At 34.3% G+C, this 18,549-nt stretch overlaps 1 protein-coding gene and 1 long non-coding RNA gene across 8 annotated transcripts in view; one reads left to right on the forward strand and one right to left on the reverse strand.

The window, feature by feature from the left end:
- Positions 1 to 18,549, forward strand: part of BANK1 (B cell scaffold protein with ankyrin repeats 1) — a 289,987-nt gene that overhangs the window by 230,669 nt on the left and 40,769 nt on the right. For all 7 annotated transcript variants that reach the window (XM_009447927.4, XM_016951016.3, XM_009447929.3 and 4 more), the window contains 3 exon segments: positions 6,397 to 6,475; positions 10,081 to 10,389; positions 14,847 to 15,152. In XM_009447927.4, the coding sequence (XP_009446202.1) occupies positions 6,397 to 6,475; positions 10,081 to 10,389; positions 14,847 to 15,152 (694 nt within the window).
- The window catches only part of LOC107974355 (uncharacterized), an 86,358-nt gene continuing 80,268 nt past the window's right edge, over positions 12,460 to 18,549 (reverse strand). Inside the window, exons 5-6 of the long non-coding RNA XR_008547575.2 lie at positions 17,093 to 17,266; positions 12,460 to 12,546 (exon numbers count right to left, since the gene is read on the reverse strand). This is a non-coding gene — a long non-coding RNA (uncharacterized LOC107974355). The remainder of the gene's footprint in view (positions 12,547 to 17,092; positions 17,267 to 18,549) is intronic.

Raw genomic sequence — 18,549 nt, forward strand, 5'->3', positions numbered from 1 at the left:
GTTTGATTTTAGTGTATTGTTTAGGAGTGTCTGATACCCAGTTAATTAGTTTGATTCCATGTCAGGCTTATTTAATTTTTTTTTAATTTTTATAAAGGAATATAGCAATATTTGAATAAATATAATTTATAGTTTGAAATTCAGTTTCTTCTATCTATGCTTTTTTTGGTATCTTTTTGACTTAATTTTGACTTTGTACTTTGTTATTCTGCAATTTAATTCTTACTGATCAAATTAATAGTTTACTTGGTCATCATACAACTAACTACCTTCTGCCTTCCAAGTTGGTAAATACCATGACTTCATAAAGAAATTGAAAGAGTCACCATTTTATAGTTATATCCCCACTCCAAATTTAATTTCAAATATTCCAGAAAGCAATGCAAAAAGACTTAAGATGTAGATTAAATTGACCTCAAACTTCTCATCAAATTGCATAGAAAATGTGATTTTAATCAGTGTCTTTATCTCTAAATAACAAAAGTTCTTTGGAGGAGTGTCCTGGAAAAGACGGTTGTAAACAATAGTACTGGTTACCAGACAGTGAGCTGAGCAGAAACTTACATGCCATGTTTGACCCCTTTCCTCCAGCCTTTGGCATCAAAGCTGTGAAAAATCGTATTCATACTCTCTCCTGGATATTTCTTATATTTGCGTTCTCCAGTAAATATTTTCTTCCACTAATCCTCATTACCCTTTGCTTTGACTATCAATATAGCCCTTCTCCCTCTTACCCACTGTTACTAGAATTATTTTTCTAAAATACGGGCAGGAACATGCTACTTTCCACTTCTTAAGAAACAATTACATACACCAAAGTCATTTGAACTTTATAAAATAAAACCTTAATGCACCAACATATCTTCACACTCAAATATATCCTTCCATGCAACCTAACCAAACCAACTAAAACCATCCATGAAGTATTCTTGCTGTTTTGTTCATGGTCCCCCATTGGCCACTAATATTTCATCCTTTTCTTTGCAGATTAAAACTAAACATATTTTAAGACTCAGATTTAATATCATCTATTCTGTGAAATTGTCTATCCCACCCACTCAGTGGAAATGATTGCATGTTTCTATCTTATAGTATTTTGCAAGCATATGCATATTTTAAATGTATGTTTCATTTTGCCTAATCTATATTGTTTGTCTTCTCCACTAATTATAAAATATTGGAAGTTGGGGATCATGAAACCTTCATATGTGGGTATCCTGTATTTCCTGGTATAGTGTTTTGTGCATGTGACCTCCGGATATTATCACCTTCCATCTCCATAGCCCTTGCCTGTAATGAAGCACTCTCCAACATTTTTTATTCATTTTTGAAAAATCAAATCTGAAGCAAAATTGTCCTATACCCCCTCTTCACATTATGGCTCCTGAAAAGAAACTCTATACATGATGCATTGGATTCATCACCCTCGTTTAACTTTTTTAAGCTTCATCAATCCAGTATGAATTCACACAATTCCATTGTAAATTCCATCATCAGGGTCACCAGTGACTTGGACTGGAAGACCTGATTAACTATTTTCAGGACTTTTCTTTTTCACACTTGGTGATGCAGTTAACATTTGTGATTTACTTAAAACCCTCTCTCCTGATTTTTCTGACATATCTCCCTTCTGGTTTTTCCCTTTGCTTCCATAACTGTTTTCTTCTAATATCCTTTTCTGAATCCTAGAATCTAGACCTCAGAAAAACCAGGAGCTAAAGACATGCCCACGAATAATAAGGTTAGAGATATAAATTAAGGGCAGCAGAGTGGATAAGATGACTCTTATCCACTGTGGATAAGAATGGATACAGGGAGAGTGCATTCTGTAAAAAGAAAGGAGGGACAAAGATGAAACCCAGGAAAAGCAAATTTATAAAGATAGTTGGCCAGTGCAGACCATAGACTACATTTAAAAACAACTTTTTCCTGGAAAAATATTCAAATTATTACAAGTTTTAGTGTGATACATTGTTTTAATATTATATCAGTGTATGAAAAATAGAATAAACAAGTTGTTATCTACAGGTTATTTTCAGACTTGGAGTTCCATCATTTTAAATGAAGGTAGTTATCTTTTACATTTATAGTTACAGTCTTAACAAAGAACTGGATTTTAATTTTATCATTCCATTTTAGTGACAGAGATGGTCAGAGGCATTTGGCCCAATAAAGGTGCTGACACTTCACAGATACAGCCACAACTATGGTGGGCTTGAAACAAAGAGTATTAAAATAGGGCTAGAATATCTTTTAAAAGGACAGGTCCTCAAGCCTGATATTCATAACTGTAGTTAAAGCTGAATCATGGGCAAAGATTAAGGCCAAGAGCTTTCAGCACTGGGACCAGGGGTCCTATGGGTCACCACCACCAGAGGTCAGCTGGAATGTGGCCTCAGAGGGAGAGAGAAGCCTGGGGTGAGCCCAGGTCAGAATGAGAGATGTGCCAGTCACAGAAGCCAACCCTCCATCGACATTTTGAAAGCTAACCATTTTCAATTCTGCCTTCCTAAGATTGAGAGACAAGGTCACAATATGCCTACTGCTTCTTTCTCCATTTCTACAAAGCAGGGGATCAAACCACAATTAGAAAATTGCATTTCCTGTTGTGCTGAATGAGACTTTGTTCACCTGATCACAGTATCTTTTCATAACTTAATTTTCTATAATAAGATCCTGTCTGAAAAATAGTGTATATATACTCAGGTTATTCTAAAGAAATTTTAACCCATACAAAGAAAATTTCTACTTTCATTTTCCTTGAGTTTAACAGCTTTATTTCTATTTTATTCCTTTTCATTCCTCTCTCAACTGTGGATGGAGTTCCTCCTTAATTTTGCACTCAGCATTTCAATTCCTGTAATATAAAAAGAAACTTTCATGGGAAATTATATGAATGTGCTTTTAGGTCATATCCATAGATAGCCTAAGGAAAAACATTAAAAGATGTAATTAGAACTAAGACATTACTCTCCTATAATGTGCCCTTCAAGTTTTGTTTTTGAGAATGTGTTTTCTGTTATTTATGGTTTTAGTATAACATTGATCATTACTTTTAATATTTAGTAAGAATAATATATATTTTTCTATTCAAATATTATCTCTAATTCTTCAGCCTAGTACATTTATTTGGGGTAATACATAGAATGTTACAAGGTCAACTTGTCACTCTTCAAACATATATTTGTCTTCATATTCTTATCCCATGGGCTGCAATGTGCTTTATAAAAGCTGGTAAAAATCACTCATAACCAACACTGTGGAAAGTTGTGCAAGAGTTGGGGCAATTACAGTATCTTCAGAATCTCATAAAATGATTTGGAAACCAACTGCCATGTGAAGATTGTTTTTATTCACTTCCTCAAAATCAGAATATTATGATCAATTTGTACAGGACCAGATGTCAAAGCCATGTGGAACTTCATATACCTCAGTCAACAAGATATTCTCTTTTTAATTTATCTTTGATAATGAATGATTTTAATTTATTACATTAAACATTCTGTGCTACAAGGACTATCTGTGGGTTGAAATATTACATTAAGCATGTTCAACTAATAGATTCTGTCATTTAATCTTAATCTTTCATTTAGAGAAGTGGGAATCAATGTTTGTGTCCAGATAATTTTTTAATCCAATCTCCAAACCCAAAAGCAAATGAATAAAACTTTTGCTCTGATCATCTATTTCTTTTCTTTCTTTTTTTTTTTTTTTTTTGAGACAGAGTCTCACTCTGTCGGCCAGGCTGGAGTGCAGTGGTGCGATCTCGGCTCACTGCAACCTCTGCCTCCTGGGCTCAAGCAATTCTCCTGCCTCAGCCTCCCGAGTAGCTGGGATTACACGGGTGTGCCACCATGCCCAACTAATTTTTGTATTTTTAGTAGAGACAAGGTTTCACCATGTTGGCCAGGCTGGTCTTGAACTCCTGACCTCAGGTAATCCACCATGCCTGGCCTGCTCTGATCATCTATTTCTTAATTCTCTATTTCACCTCTAAGGACTGAGTTTGTTGTTGTGAAATAAATAAAATATTGTATTCTAATAATTTTTTATTTATCTTCCTCTTCCAATAAAAATGTGATTATTTTTAAAATGGGAAATATATCTTTTTTTATTTTCAATTTACTTTCCCCAATAGTTAACAGAGTATTTAGCAGATAGTAGGCCTACAAAAATATTTGACAAATGAATGAATAAAAGAAACATGCTTGCTTAAAAGTAGGCGTATATCTTAGATGAAGGAAGATCAAATATGCAGATTACATTTATTGAGCAGTTACTATGTGGTAGATGTGATATGTGTCTTGCTTACATTATTCTGATTTAATTCTCCCATCAAACTGATGACATAGATATTACTATCCACATTTTGCAGGATATAATATTGAGGCTTAGAGTTAAGTGTCTGGCCTAATGTCACACAGCTAATATATGATAGAGCTGCGATTTGTACTTAAATTGACTCCAAAGTCTATGTTCTGTCTACTCCATCACACAGCCAAGGATTAAAGTGATTAGATGTCAGAATGTCTTCAGACTCATCTTTGAAGCCATCATTGATTTTATTGAAGAATAATTAATATATTATTAGATCTGGCATGTTTTTCAAAATAAATATGATTGTAAGTGTAGGGAACCTAAGTAAGAAGCATTGGTTTTTTAGCATAAATATTTCTACAAAGCATTTTATTCTGGAGAAAACAATTACTCCCGGCATAGTCTGATTATATAGAATATCAATTATACATATTTATGAAAGTTTTCAAATCAACCTAGACTTTTTTCTTAATTTAGAGGCAGATTCTTTTGAGACATTATTGGGTTCAGGGTATTTGGCTTTTTGTACAAATGTCATATGGCTTCAGTTATGACACAAAAACAATTCCATTAGGTTTCAACCTCAGTACATACACATCCAGCCACATACTTGCCTAATGTCAGTTTATTAATTCACAGTGATTTTGAGCTCATAATGCCCAAGCTTGTGAATAATATATAGGAATTTTTGCATAATTCTCAAAATCTTTGTAAACCATTGCTACTAATAAATTAGTAAGAAAAAAATCCTTGAAATGGTTTTGGGAGTACTATGGATTTTTAAAATATATTTTTGACCTACCTTATGAATTATATAGGTGAAGCTAATTGGAAACAAAGATTAGTTATATTAAACAATGATTTTAATACCAAAGCATACAAATATCAATCAAAATGTCAAACCTCCTACTAAAACTACACAATTTTTCATATTAGAATTTAGTGGAGTCCATCAAAGGGAAAATATAATTGAAATATAAAATGAGTTATTGCATCAGGCTCAGTAAAAAATACTGAAAATATTTTATTTTCAAAATTCCATGGGAAATTAGGGACTTTTTTGCTTCTCTGGATGGCATTAGTGTTTAAAAAAAATTAATGAGTTCCATTGGGCTCTCTTTGGCCAAAGTGGGTGATAAACTTAATTGACGAAGTCAAAATGCAGGTGAAATACCTGTGCATATCAAAGCTACTATAAATTTCAAAATGCTTTAATATGGATGCTTCTAATTTTTGAAGGGACATTTCAAATGCAGAACAAATGGCCTAAATTATTTCAATTAATTTTTTAAGAACAGAAACGTAAGTCATTTGAATAATCCCTTGGAGTTCATGGTAACAAAACACGTCCTATGTGAAATCCAGTCAATCTCCATCCCTTTCCCTACATGCTTTTGCACAAATAGAACCATCACTAGTATTAGCTTTCTCTCTGAGCACCAGTATGCACCACAACTGTAGACTCCATGTCTCTTTAGAGATTATAAACAAAGACTAGCAATTCTGGAGATAAGAGGTTTCTGTCATTTCTCAGTTAATTCTGCCTTTGAAGTACATATAGTGGAACTGTTTTCAGAAAGACAAATAAAGAGAAGTACCCTTACTGGATTTATTTCTTTTTTGTAAAGATGGAGAATAAACCACTTTATAATTTCATTGTCTTTCACTGTATTACAGTAATTGTAATTAAGAATATCTTTTGAACTGTAAAAGATATAGAAATGTTCAAAAGGAAGAAAAGCTCATAGTTTTCAAGAGAAATAGTTGTGTTCAATTTTATTCGGAACTTCTTTATTACACTTAAACTTAATGATTATTGCCTCCTTTGCATCTTAAAGCTATTTCAATAGGTTTTATTTTTAAAGCAATTCATTGTTTATTATAAATGTACTATTTCCCTCGTTATACTTTTAGTACTATGTGCCATTGAGCATTTATAGATGGCACAAATATATTATCCAAGATCTGTAATATAATAAAGTATTTAAATAAAAACAAAAACTATTTCTTATTTGCACAGGCATCCAGTGCATATTTATTAAGATTAATGCATATTATTAAAAATTACATTTTTTTCAGATCCAAGAAATTGACATAAATAATGAGCAAGAAAATGATTATGAAGAGGATATTGCCTCATTTTCCACATATATTCCTTGTAAGTTTTTCTATGTTATATATATATATGACATTCATATATATATCACATATATATGTGACTTATGGAAGATGTAACTGAAAAAGCAAGACTGAAGAGAATGTGGCACGGTATTTAATTAACTGATTGGCTTTTAATTTGTAATAGAGACACTACTACATCATATTCCTAATTTAAATACTTTTAATAAGTTCAAGTTTTAAAAATCAAATACTGATTTTTCCTACCCAGAGGGAATACACAAATAACTCTGTTATGACTATGTGGACTATTTGACAACTACATTTTTAAAGTTTTTTAAAAACTCATAACCACATTATTTGCAGACCTTAGTTTTCTCAGTTATGAAATGAGAATATTGAACTAGAATACTCTCTAAGGTCCTCCCTGGCTCTAATATCTGTGATTCTACATTCTAATGTCTGAAGAATAATTCAGGATGTTCCTACATGTATATAAACGTATATGTGTATATAAATGTATATATATACACATATATATGTATATATAAACGTGTATATATACGCGTTTATATGTGTACGTAAACTCCACCCATTATGCCAGGTTTTATTGGCATACAGCTCAACAGCTTCACCAGCATGTTTGGTAGGAATCTCACATCCAACATTTTTGAAAGTTCGGATTCCGGCCATTGCCAAACCTCTCCACCTGCTGACTTCCCCATCTCAGTAAGTGAAAACTCCTTCCCTCCTTTGTTCAAGTCAGTTAAAAAATCCTTGAAAGTCATCCTTGGCATTTTTACTTTCTCTCCTACCCCATATGCAATCAGTCTTACAATACTGTTGACTCTGCTTTCAAAACATTCCCAGCATTCAGCCATTTCTCTCCCCTTTCATTATCCTAGTCCACACCGTCATCAGTTCTCCCCTTGTTTACTGCAATAACACAGTGGAGAACTGGAGGGTCATTGTCACTTCCTACATTGCAAGCTTGGCAATGAACGGAAATTTTTCTATTGTTATGACTCAGGAGGGAGGATTGCTACTGGTATTTATTGGGTAGAGATAGAAGGACTGCTGCTAAATAATGTATAGAACGCCTTCAGTAGCAACTTCCACATTTGCTGCCTCTGATATTCTACACTTCATGAAAGGACTAAACACCTTTCATGAAGGACTAAACACTTTTCTGCTCCAAATCCTCCAATATCTCCCCATTGTACTCATAACCTTTCTCATCCCCTACAAGGCCCTAATCTTTGTGTTCCCATCTCTCACCATTCTCTTACTCGTTCACAAACCAATAATGTGCCTGCCTCAGAGCATTTTCACTTTCTATTCCTTCTGTACACTTTCTCCTTATATGCTCAATACTTGCTTCATCACTTCTTTCTTCGTTTTATGACACCCTACTCTTCATTTCACTTTACCTGCTCCTTTTCTTCATTGCACTTATCAACATTTAATATGATATATTATTTATCTGGTTGTTGTTTATTGCCTGTATTCTGTTTCTAAATCACATGCTCAAAGGGATTAGGGCTTTTTATTCACTGTTTTGATTGTATCCCCAGTACCTGTAACAGAACATAGTCTATGCCCAATGAAACATTATTGACCACAAGTTTTTCAAATGATGGGGACCTGCAAATCAAATAAAGTTAAATACAAATAAATGCCTTCACTATCATACTTTGGCAAAATTAGTAAACTCTTCAAGTTATTGCAGGACACAAAAAATGCTAAATATTAAATTAATGGATTAATGCACCAAGCTTTAAAGTTATACATCTTATCATTTAAATTATAATAAAAGTGATTATAAAGGCCATGATTGAAAATGACCATATATTTATCATGACGTTTAATTTTCAGAAGAATTGACTGTAATAATAAAACATTATTTCAATTCTTTATAAAGAAAAATTTCACTTTTGCAGTTTGAAACTATAAACTCTCTTGTATATGAAACTGTGTGTGACTGGGCTCAAGCCAGTCTCTTTCATGAGTGAGAGGGTGAAGCACAGAACCCTAGCTCAGTGGATTTCCATTGATATTACCATTACAACAAAGCATGCTAAAACACACCAACTCATTAAATCTGACTTTCCGGGGCTGAAACCCAAGTTTGGGCATATTTGATGACAAGTACCATTCAGATTCTGTTGCTTATTCAGTATTAAGAAACACTGAATATATAAGCAGAAGTGTTGCTAAGAATAATTTCCTATAGCGTGAATGTAATTCTGAGTTGATGACTGATTTGCCCATACAGAAATAATAAAGTTCCTTTGCTAGCCTGAGCAATAATTTTTTCCATCCATTCCATCATCTACTCCATCAGCATTTCTAGAGACTACTTTATTTCAGGCTTAGTGTTTTGTGTTAAGGATAGAAAAATGAATGAGATCTGTGCAGATAGATTGTACAAAAAAAAATAACTATCCACTCTGCCCAGGCTGGTAATTAAAGAATCTTGGTTTAGTTCTAGTACTGGAAACTGTATCTTTCTTCTTTCTCACATGAAAGAATAGAAAAACAAAAAAAGAAAATTCCATATAATAATATGGGCTACCATCATGGGCATGATTTTTCTACATTCTACAGTGTAATTCTTCATTTTAAAGAAGGGTTTCTTCTCTACATTGTGCTGTTTGGGATTTTAAGCTATATTTTAGCTTAGCAACATTTTAATACAGCAATTTCTTGCCTTGACAAGGAAAACAATTCACATATTCAAAGGTCTGTTACAGAGGTTCCAAAGTCTGTTTAGAAATTCCAAAAGACTGTTTTAAATTTTTTGAATCCTTTATTTAGAGAATATTTTTATAAAGAAAATTTAATAAAAGTTTTTTCTGAAGATTTAAAGTCATTGCATTATAATTTCTTTTTTTCTGCTTTCTTCCTGAGTGTTTAAAGAGCATTTACTGTATATAATATAAAAACAAATAATGGTATGGTTGTCAGAGTAGAGGGAATTTGGATCATTTGGTTAAATTTCTGGGTAGAATGCATTTATAGGTAAAGAACTGATCCTCAGAAAGATTTACCTACTGTTGGTGATTTACATGCCTTTTTCACCAAAAAAAATTAACTTTTCCCAAGTAATAGCTCCAAAGTTAATACAGTATCTGTAAATGATTTACTATAAGGAATTATAAAATTATTATAGTTATCTGTAAAGATCAATATATATTAAAATAACTAAATAAGAGTCATAGATTCATTTCTATTTATTATTTACAAGCAAGTAAAGGTTTGTGTCTTTTTTCTTTACGTTTTCCATCAGTTATTATTTTATTGGGTCAGTTATATTGTTTTCTAATAAAAATGCAAGGATGCTATCAAATATATGAATTTGTTCAAACAATAACTCTAAAGAATCAGAATATCGTTATCTGCATGAGTGTGTCATATACACAGATAGCAAGACATAATGGAGCTTTGACTGTTCATTTGGTAAGTATTTTAAAAACCCAGAAATAAATGACTGTTCACTAAAAGTTACACATTTGACAGCTTTTCACTATATCAGGTCATAAAAGTTTTATTAGCAGTACTACTATTTCTGTACAATTTTACAAAATATGAAATGCCTTCAGATGATGTGTTTGAATGAAATCATGCAATCTTCATCATAAACAGCCACACAGAACCCAGCATTTCATCATGAAAGCAGGAAGACATACGGGCAGAGTGCAGATGGAGCTGAGGCAAATGAAATGGAAGGGGAAGGAAAACAGAATGGATCAGGCATGGAGACCAAACACAGCCCACTAGAGGTTGGCAGTGAGAGTTCTGAGGACCAGTATGATGACTTGTATGTGTTCATTCCTGGTGCTGATCCAGAAAATAATTCACAAGAGCCACTCATGAGCAGCAGACCTCCTCTCCCCCCGCCGCGACCTGTAGCTAATGCCTTCCAACTGGAAAGACCTCACTTCACCTTACCAGGTAAGTTTAAGGTTAGAAAAAAACAAAACAAAACAAAGACAAATCTTTGACAGGCTTACATAGCAAATAGTGCAGTGGCAAATCTATACAGAGCAGATCAGCTTTTGAAACCAATAGCAACATTCTTCCTATTCTTTAAAAACTAAGGCCTGGGAAATGAGGCAAGAGATACCTACCTCTACCTTGTTCTTTTGTTTCTTATTTCCTTGCTTCCTTCCTTCCTTCCTCCCTCCCTCCCTCCTTCCCTTTCTTCCTTCCTTCTCCCACTTTTTCTCTGTTTCTCTCTTTCTTTCTTCCTTGTCTTATTACAAAGCTTTAAGAGAATAAAACTTGGAAGGAGTCTGTAGTTCTTCACGTAAAATGAACCTCAGGCATTCTGTGGAAAAGGAAATGCAACATTGCTTTTAAAACATACTCTCAGTCTTCAGACAAGAAGTGAAATGCTAATGATCGACAATTTTCAGATGAACTTGGGTACTTTAATCACTTGGTAGCTGTGGGAGAATTAAGCGTTAAAGGGTTTGTTGCACACTGCACTGACACCAAAGTTTAAAAACACTCTATACACTACCCAAGTGGAAGAAGAGTCAACATAGCTATCACTGGCATTTGTTCCCAGACAAAGGAATTGGGGTGTGGAAAGTGGGTGTGGGGAATCTGTCCTTGCGGAGGGCATGAAGAGGGGCTTCCACATTAGGTTTATCTGCCTGGAGTGTTCAACAGCCTGACAAATTCCCAGCTCCAGGCTCACTCTTACAGTCACAAATTATCATCTACTTTTTGATCATTATTTCATATGTACTTTCCAAATTTATATTTATTTTCCAAATAAAATGTTCTTAAGAAGACAATTTAGTTAAAAAAAAAAACTCCTTATCAAAACCCCATTTTCACTATAATTTAGTTGTTGGGTCCTAGAAGGCTACAAACCCCATTTTCACTACAATTTAGTTGTTGGGTCCTAGAAGGCTACAAAGTACAAAAACATGACCTTGTTTCAAAAAGTAAATTTTTACGCAATGAAATTTAGTATTTGGGCTGGGCACAGTGGCTCATGCCTGTAATCCCAGCACTTTGGGAGGCCGAGGCAGGCGATTCACCTGAGGTCAGGAGTTCGAGACCAGTCTGACCAACATGGTGAAACCCTATCTCTACTAAAAATACAAAAATTAGCTGGGCGTGCACCTGTAATGCCAGCAACTGGGGAGGCTGAGGCAGGAGAATCGCTTGAGCCCGGGAGGCGGAGGTTGCAGTGAGCCAAGATCATGCCACTGCACCCCAGCCTCGGAAACAAGAGTGAGACTCCATCTCAAAAAAAAAAAAAAAAAAAGGAATTTAGCATTTGTGTCATTGAAGGCTCTCTATGAAGACCCAAGTTTACCAACATAAGCTTTATTAAGCTTATGCACTGTATTTAGAGATGGAAAGTACTGCTTAATTGAAAGCTCTGAAGCCTAGTGGATATTCCTCTGATTCATTCATTCATTCAACAGATATTTATTACCTACTATATTTGAAGGTCTTGTGGACCCTCAACATTTATCCATGAAGTAGATATATTAATATTTAGCTGTGAGGGGAGAAAACATCATAAGTTAGTAGTACACTGACTACAAAATTCTGGCATATTTTTCTCATTTTTTCAGATCTGAATAATTTGTTATAACAAAATTAATTGTCAAGAAGGTAAAATTGTGTTGTGTCAGATTATTTCTCTTAAAAGTGCTAATATTAAATCATATTTTTCCTAATGTTAATTTCTATATATGGTATGTTGGTTAGCAGGTCTAAAACAACTCTATCAAGGGTCTTTGTGAGTTGTCTAAGATCAGAAATGTAATCTTGGCTAACATGTCTCCTGAAAACTAGCAAATATAAAAAGCAAAATAAGATAAAAACTCACTTATTTAATTTAAAAACCCTATTTTTACATTTTATATTCAGTGTTACTTTTATCTTATCTTTTGATAGCACTGATATTAGAAATGGATAATAAAATGCTGGTATTTTTTCTTAAAAATGTTTTATTGGCCTTTAAATGCAAGGCTGTAAGCTATCACTTATTTTTTTGCCAGAGACTTTGTATGTCTTTCACTTTGGCTAGTGTTACCTTCAGGAGTTGTTCTTTATGAGTAGCTTCCATCTGCCATCAAGTTACTGAAGGAAAAAAAAAAAGCCTTCTCAGTGCTGTAGGCATCAAATTCCTCACAATGGATTTACGGACTTCTTCATTGGAGAAACTAATAACATATAATACTATAGAGCACTTTACAGTTTATAAAGAACCCATGGTTTCTTTTTAACCCAAGAATCCTGGAAAGTAATTATCGGATCCCTCCTTGACTCAGTTCCAAGAAGCCCTATAATTAGAATGTGTCAGTTACTTCTATTAACAGGTCTCCTAGGCTATTAGGATTTTTCTCTTTTTTATACAGTCTTGACCCAATTACTTCAAAAGTTGGAATTATGGAAGTGATATGTTTTAATCTTTCTTTATTGATATACCACCTGAATTGAGAAAGCTTAGGTCCCACTCTTAACTGAAAAGTATTATCTGATACTTTGGAAAATAAAAAGTAAAATGTATTATTTCTAGTGCAAGCCCAACTTTAGAAATAGTTCAGAAGAGAGGTGGGTGGGGAAACAAAGAGAGTTAAGAGCTCAGGAAATCGGTTCATAAACCTAAGATGGTTGACACATTCTGCTAAAAATGAAACACTGAAAAAGTGGTTCCCACACACTTAATCCGTTTTCACCTGTGTTGCTGTCAGTGAACCAGAAGTCATAAAGTCAAAATCTTAAAACCATATTATTCATAGGATAAAAGGCAAGCTGTGGTGAATTGAAAGTTAGTGCTAGGCACATCGGTAATTAACACTTCTTAAGTTGAACTAAATGAAACTATAAGAGTTAAGACTCTGTTGGGAGATTATCTTAATCTCACCTCATAATCTTACCCAAGGCAATTGCTGAATCTTTCTCTAATATCCTTTTATTCTGCTCTGCTACTTGTCTTTACCCTTTTAAGTTTTTCCACTAAAATCTTCATAAGTAAACTAATTTTGGGAGTATCAGATTCTCGAAGGGCAAATTCAAAAAAGAATGAAAATGAAAGAAAAAGCATTCATTGGCCTGGTAGAGAGCCATTAAAATTCTTTTTAATTTACTTGTTAATCAAAGCATATTGTATCTTTGTCTTATTAATAACTGCTACAAAAATATTTTAACATATTCTTATAAAAATATGTCAAGATATTACTGTATGGAAAAACCATCAAAGACTCTGAAACCTATAATTTTATTCTTTTCATGTGAATTCATTCTCACACCATTGATCATCCATGCTGTCTTTTATGTCATGAACTCTACTTTCAGTGTCTTTCATCTGTTTTTTATTTGTTTTTTTGTTTTGTTTTTATTTTTGAGGCACGATCTTTCTCTGTTGCCCCATCTGGAGTGCAATGGTATGCTTATAGCTCACTATAGCCTCAAACTCTTGGGCTAAAGCAATCCTCTCTCCTCAATTTCTGGAGTAGCTAGGAGTACTGGCCACCTGGCTAATTCTTTTATTTTTGTAGATACTAGGTCTCACTAGGCTGCTCTCAAATTCCTGGCCTCCAGCTATCCTCTTACCTCAGCCTCCCAAAGCATTGGGATTAGGCACAGAAGCCATTGGCCAGTGTCCTTTATCTATGAATAAGGCCCATGTTGGCTTGTAGAAAACAAGAGCTGCATTTTTGAAGGTCAGTTTGTCATAGTCAAAGACCAACTGCTATGAAACCAACTAATAGTGCCTTTGGCTATTTCTCCCTGTCATTTTCAGAGAAATTAAATTTTAGGTGAAATATCCAGTGCAAGCAATATGAAACATGAAACAACTTCAAATGAAAAAAAAATCTAAAAATATTATGCTTGAAAAACACAAGTTTTCAAAGCTGTGGAGTTTCAGACATAGATTTATAACTTGATTTCCTGATATGAAATCATTCTTTATATGTAAAAGTATATATAATATATAAAAAATATATAAAGGTATATTTAATATATATAATATAGATAATTATATTTTATACATTAAATATTTATATATGAAATAATATATAAAAATAATATATATATATAGCTCTCTCTATATACAAAATAATATGGAAAGTATTTAAATGTTTTTAAAAATTCCATGTCTTAAGCACATGGATTTTTTTACTACATGTATTTGTCTTAATACAATTTAAACTACAAAGTGCAGGATGATTTATTAGTAAGTTACACAGCTCACTTTTTCTGCATTTAGGGGTTGACATATAAATTATTCTCCTGGAGTCACAAGCTCTTCTCTAATACTGTTTCCTATGGCACTTGACTTAGCCACCTTGGGAAGCTCAAAAAAGTGACAGATGGACACCAATAATGTTGCATGTAACAGAAGAGTAAACACCATGTAAATATTTCATAAACAGGGACAACGGTGGAAGGCCAAATGGAAAGAAGTCAAAACTGGGGTGATCCTGGTGTTAGACAAGAAACAGGAGATGAACCCAAAGGAGAAAAAGAGAAGAAAGAAGACGAAAAAGAGCAGGAGGAGGAAGAAGACCCATATACTTTTGCTGAGATTGATGACAGTGAATATGACATGATATTGGCCAATCTGAGTATAAAGAAAAAAACTGGGAGTCGGTCTTTCATTATAAATAGACCTCCTGCCCCCACACCCCGACCCACAAGTAAACCTCCAAAAGAGGAAACTACACCTTACATAGCTCAAGGTAATTATCATTGTTGTTTGTTTATTTGTTAATTTTTTTTGTCCAAAATTTTGAGGATGGGAGGAGGGGATAAGGTGATGCAATTAATGCTCTAAAACTCCAAAGAGTAAACATTTTTTTTCAAGTCACAGCTAAGCTATACTGGCTCATTTTTTTTCCACTAAGAGTATTTTTTTATTATTATTATACTTTAAGTTCTGGGGTACATGTGCAGAACGTGCAGTTTTGTTACGTAGGTATACGCATGCCATGGTAGTCTGCTGTACCCATCAACCCGTCACCTACATTGGGTATTTCTCCTAATGTTATCTCTCCCCCAGCCCCCCACCCCGCAACAGGCCCCAGTGGGTGATATTCATATTCCCCACTCTGTGTCCATGTGTTCTCATCTTTCAACTCCCACTTATGAGTGAGAACATGCAGTGTTTGGTTTTCTGTTCTCGTGATAGTTTGCTGAGAATGATGGTTTCCAGCTTCATCCATGTCCCTGCAAAGGACATGAACTCATCCTTTTTTATGGCTGCATAGTATTCCATGGTGTATATATGCCACATTTTCTTTATCCAGTCTACTATTGATGGACATTTGGGTTGGTTCCAAGTCTTTGCTATTATGAATAGTGCCACAATAAACATCCATGTGCATGTGTCTTTATAGTAGAATGATTTATAATACTTTGGGTATATACCCAGTAATGGGATTGCTGGGTCAAATGGTATTTCTAGTTCTAGATCCTTGAGGAATCGCCACACTGTCTTCCACAATGATTGAACTAATTTACACTCCCACCAACAGTGTAAAAGCATCCCTGTTTCTCCACATCCTCACCAGCATCTGTTGTTTCCTGACTTTTTAATGGTTGCCATTCTAACTGGTATGAGATGGTATCTCACTGTGGTTTCGATTTGCATTTCTCTAATGACCAATGATGATGACCATTTTTTCAAGTGTCCGTTGGCTGCATAAATGTCTTCTTTTGAGAAGTATCTGTTCATATCCTTTGCCTACTTTTTTGATGGGGGGTTGTTTTTTCTTGTAAATTTGTTTACGTTCTTTGTAGATTCTGGATATTAGCCCTTTGTCAGGTGGATAAATTGCCAAAATTTTCTCCCATTCTGTAGGTTGCCTGTTCACTCTGATGATAGTTTCTTTTGCTATGCAGAAGCGCTTTAGTTTAATTAGATCCCATTTGTCAATTTTGTCTTTTGTTGTCATTGCTTTTGGTGTTTTAGACATGAAGTCCTTGCCCATGTACTGGCTCATTTTTAAATTTAGAAACATAGTGAGTAAAGAAAATAAGAATGATGGATTGAGTTCCGGTTTCTACTTCCTCATTAAAAAGGATAATGACAAGTCTTTCAGGGAACATGAAACCATAGGATATATGTAGAAATTCTACTTGATACTTCCTTCCTAATTCTATAAGAAAGATGCTCAACTCCTATAAATAATATGCAACACAAGAACATTTAAATATATACCACAGATCCACCTAAGAGAAACATAATTACTCATATATACTTAATATTTTCAAAAGAACCCATTCTATTCCTTAAGCTGCATGTATGTATTAAGAGATTCATATAAGAAAATTTAGCAAGCATGTATAAAGTATTTATCAGTATAAAACACACTTATTTAATGATGATCTACTCTTGATATTGTTCAAGAAACCATAACAAATTAGGAAACTATAGCAAATTAATCAACTGTTTCAGCTGAAATAAAACATGAATTGGAACAGTTGTCTAGATTATAGATTATAAAGTCAGGGAATGAACTTTTGCTAGAAATTCTCAGGTTGTCTCTCATAGTTTAATATCTCTAGGGTATTACTATCTCCTTGACAAAGTTGCTAAATACCAGTAAATACTTTTAAAAGAGAAAGTGGATATAGCTTGATACAAAAAGTTATACTCTATAAATTTTTGAAGAAATACCTCATCTTCTATACTCCAATGCCTAGGGAGTTTCTCAGGACAAGAATGGAATCCCATGTTGTGTTCGTCTACCGTTTGGCCGTTATCTTCCCATCCTTCTATTGGTGGTCATATTCTTGTTCTCCAAGATCTCTGTCTTATTCTCTGTTGTTCTTTTTTGTAGAATTCTTTTCTCTTTTAGGTGGGTACAGAGAGATATAATTCAATATCTTTGTTACTGATTTTGCTTCATTGTGTTTTGATTTGTTTTTAAATTTCTTTTGTTCTTACTTTTCTTTTCCTTCTGCTCTCATATTGTCTCTGTTGTCTTTACTTGTTGTTTGTTCTGCCTGTAACATTTGATACTTCCATCAAATATGGCTATTCTTAGCTATGTTTTCATGTTTAACAATGAAGCACTGGCCGGGCATGGTGGATCATGTCTGTAATCCCAGCACTTTGGGAGGCCGAGGCAGGTGGATCACCTGAGGTCAGGAGTTCAAGACCAGCCTGGCTAACATGATGAAACCCCGTCTCTACTAAAAACACAAAAAAGTTACCCGGGCATGGTGGCAGGTGCCTGTAATGTCAGCTACTCGGGAGGCTGAGGCAGGAGAATAGCTTGAACCCAGGAGTCGGAGGTTGTAGTGAGCCAACATCGCACCACTCCACTCCAGCCTGAGTGACAGAGTGAGACTCCGTCAAAAAATATAAAAATAAAAAAAAAGAATGAAGCACCAAATGCCTCAATGGAAACTCTACTTTTTAACTTATGGACAGCCTTGTAGGGTAATTAGGAAGTAGGTAACCAACTTTTTCATTGGATGGCCCCAAAATATTATTTATGTAAGTCTATTCACCTATGCTTTTAACTTTTTCTAGAATACTCTTCAACTAACTGTAGTCTGCACTTACATATCCAGTTCCCAGCATGCTGAGATTAGAATGCGGGAAGAAGACTGGGAAATTTCACCATTCAGAATGCACAATTTAACTTGTTCTCCCTGTTTTCTGTCTAGTATGTAATTCCTGCCACCCAGTGTGCCTTGTGTACCATGTCCAAAACTACTTCTGTTCAATTTCTCTAATGAAGAAACCTCCCATTATGAGTGAGTGCTTCAATTCACAGGACTGGAGAAAGAACTTGGGGCCATGACTGGTTTAGGCTTTCAACCTATCCCCAAGTAAAATAAGTGCATTTGGATGGTTTTCCTCTCATTGATTTATTAGTTACATAAACATCGATTGAGTGCCAATGATAAAACCTGTGTCCTAAGTATGTAAATTCTGTACATGCAATGTTGCAATTTGTCCTGTAGGTATATGCACACATAGAAACATTAAAGAATCTTAAAGATCTTCAGTTTCTAATAAATTTTAAAGTTTACTTATCTCACCCATCCCAAGACTGGCACCCTTCAATATTTATAAGTTGTTCTAATTCAATGATACAATATAACTTACTCTCATTATATTTG

The sequence above is a fragment of the Pan troglodytes genome, chromosome 3 (genome assembly GCF_028858775.2).
Source record: "Pan troglodytes isolate AG18354 chromosome 3, NHGRI_mPanTro3-v2.0_pri, whole genome shotgun sequence".
NCBI lineage: Eukaryota > Metazoa > Chordata > Mammalia > Primates > Hominidae > Pan > Pan troglodytes.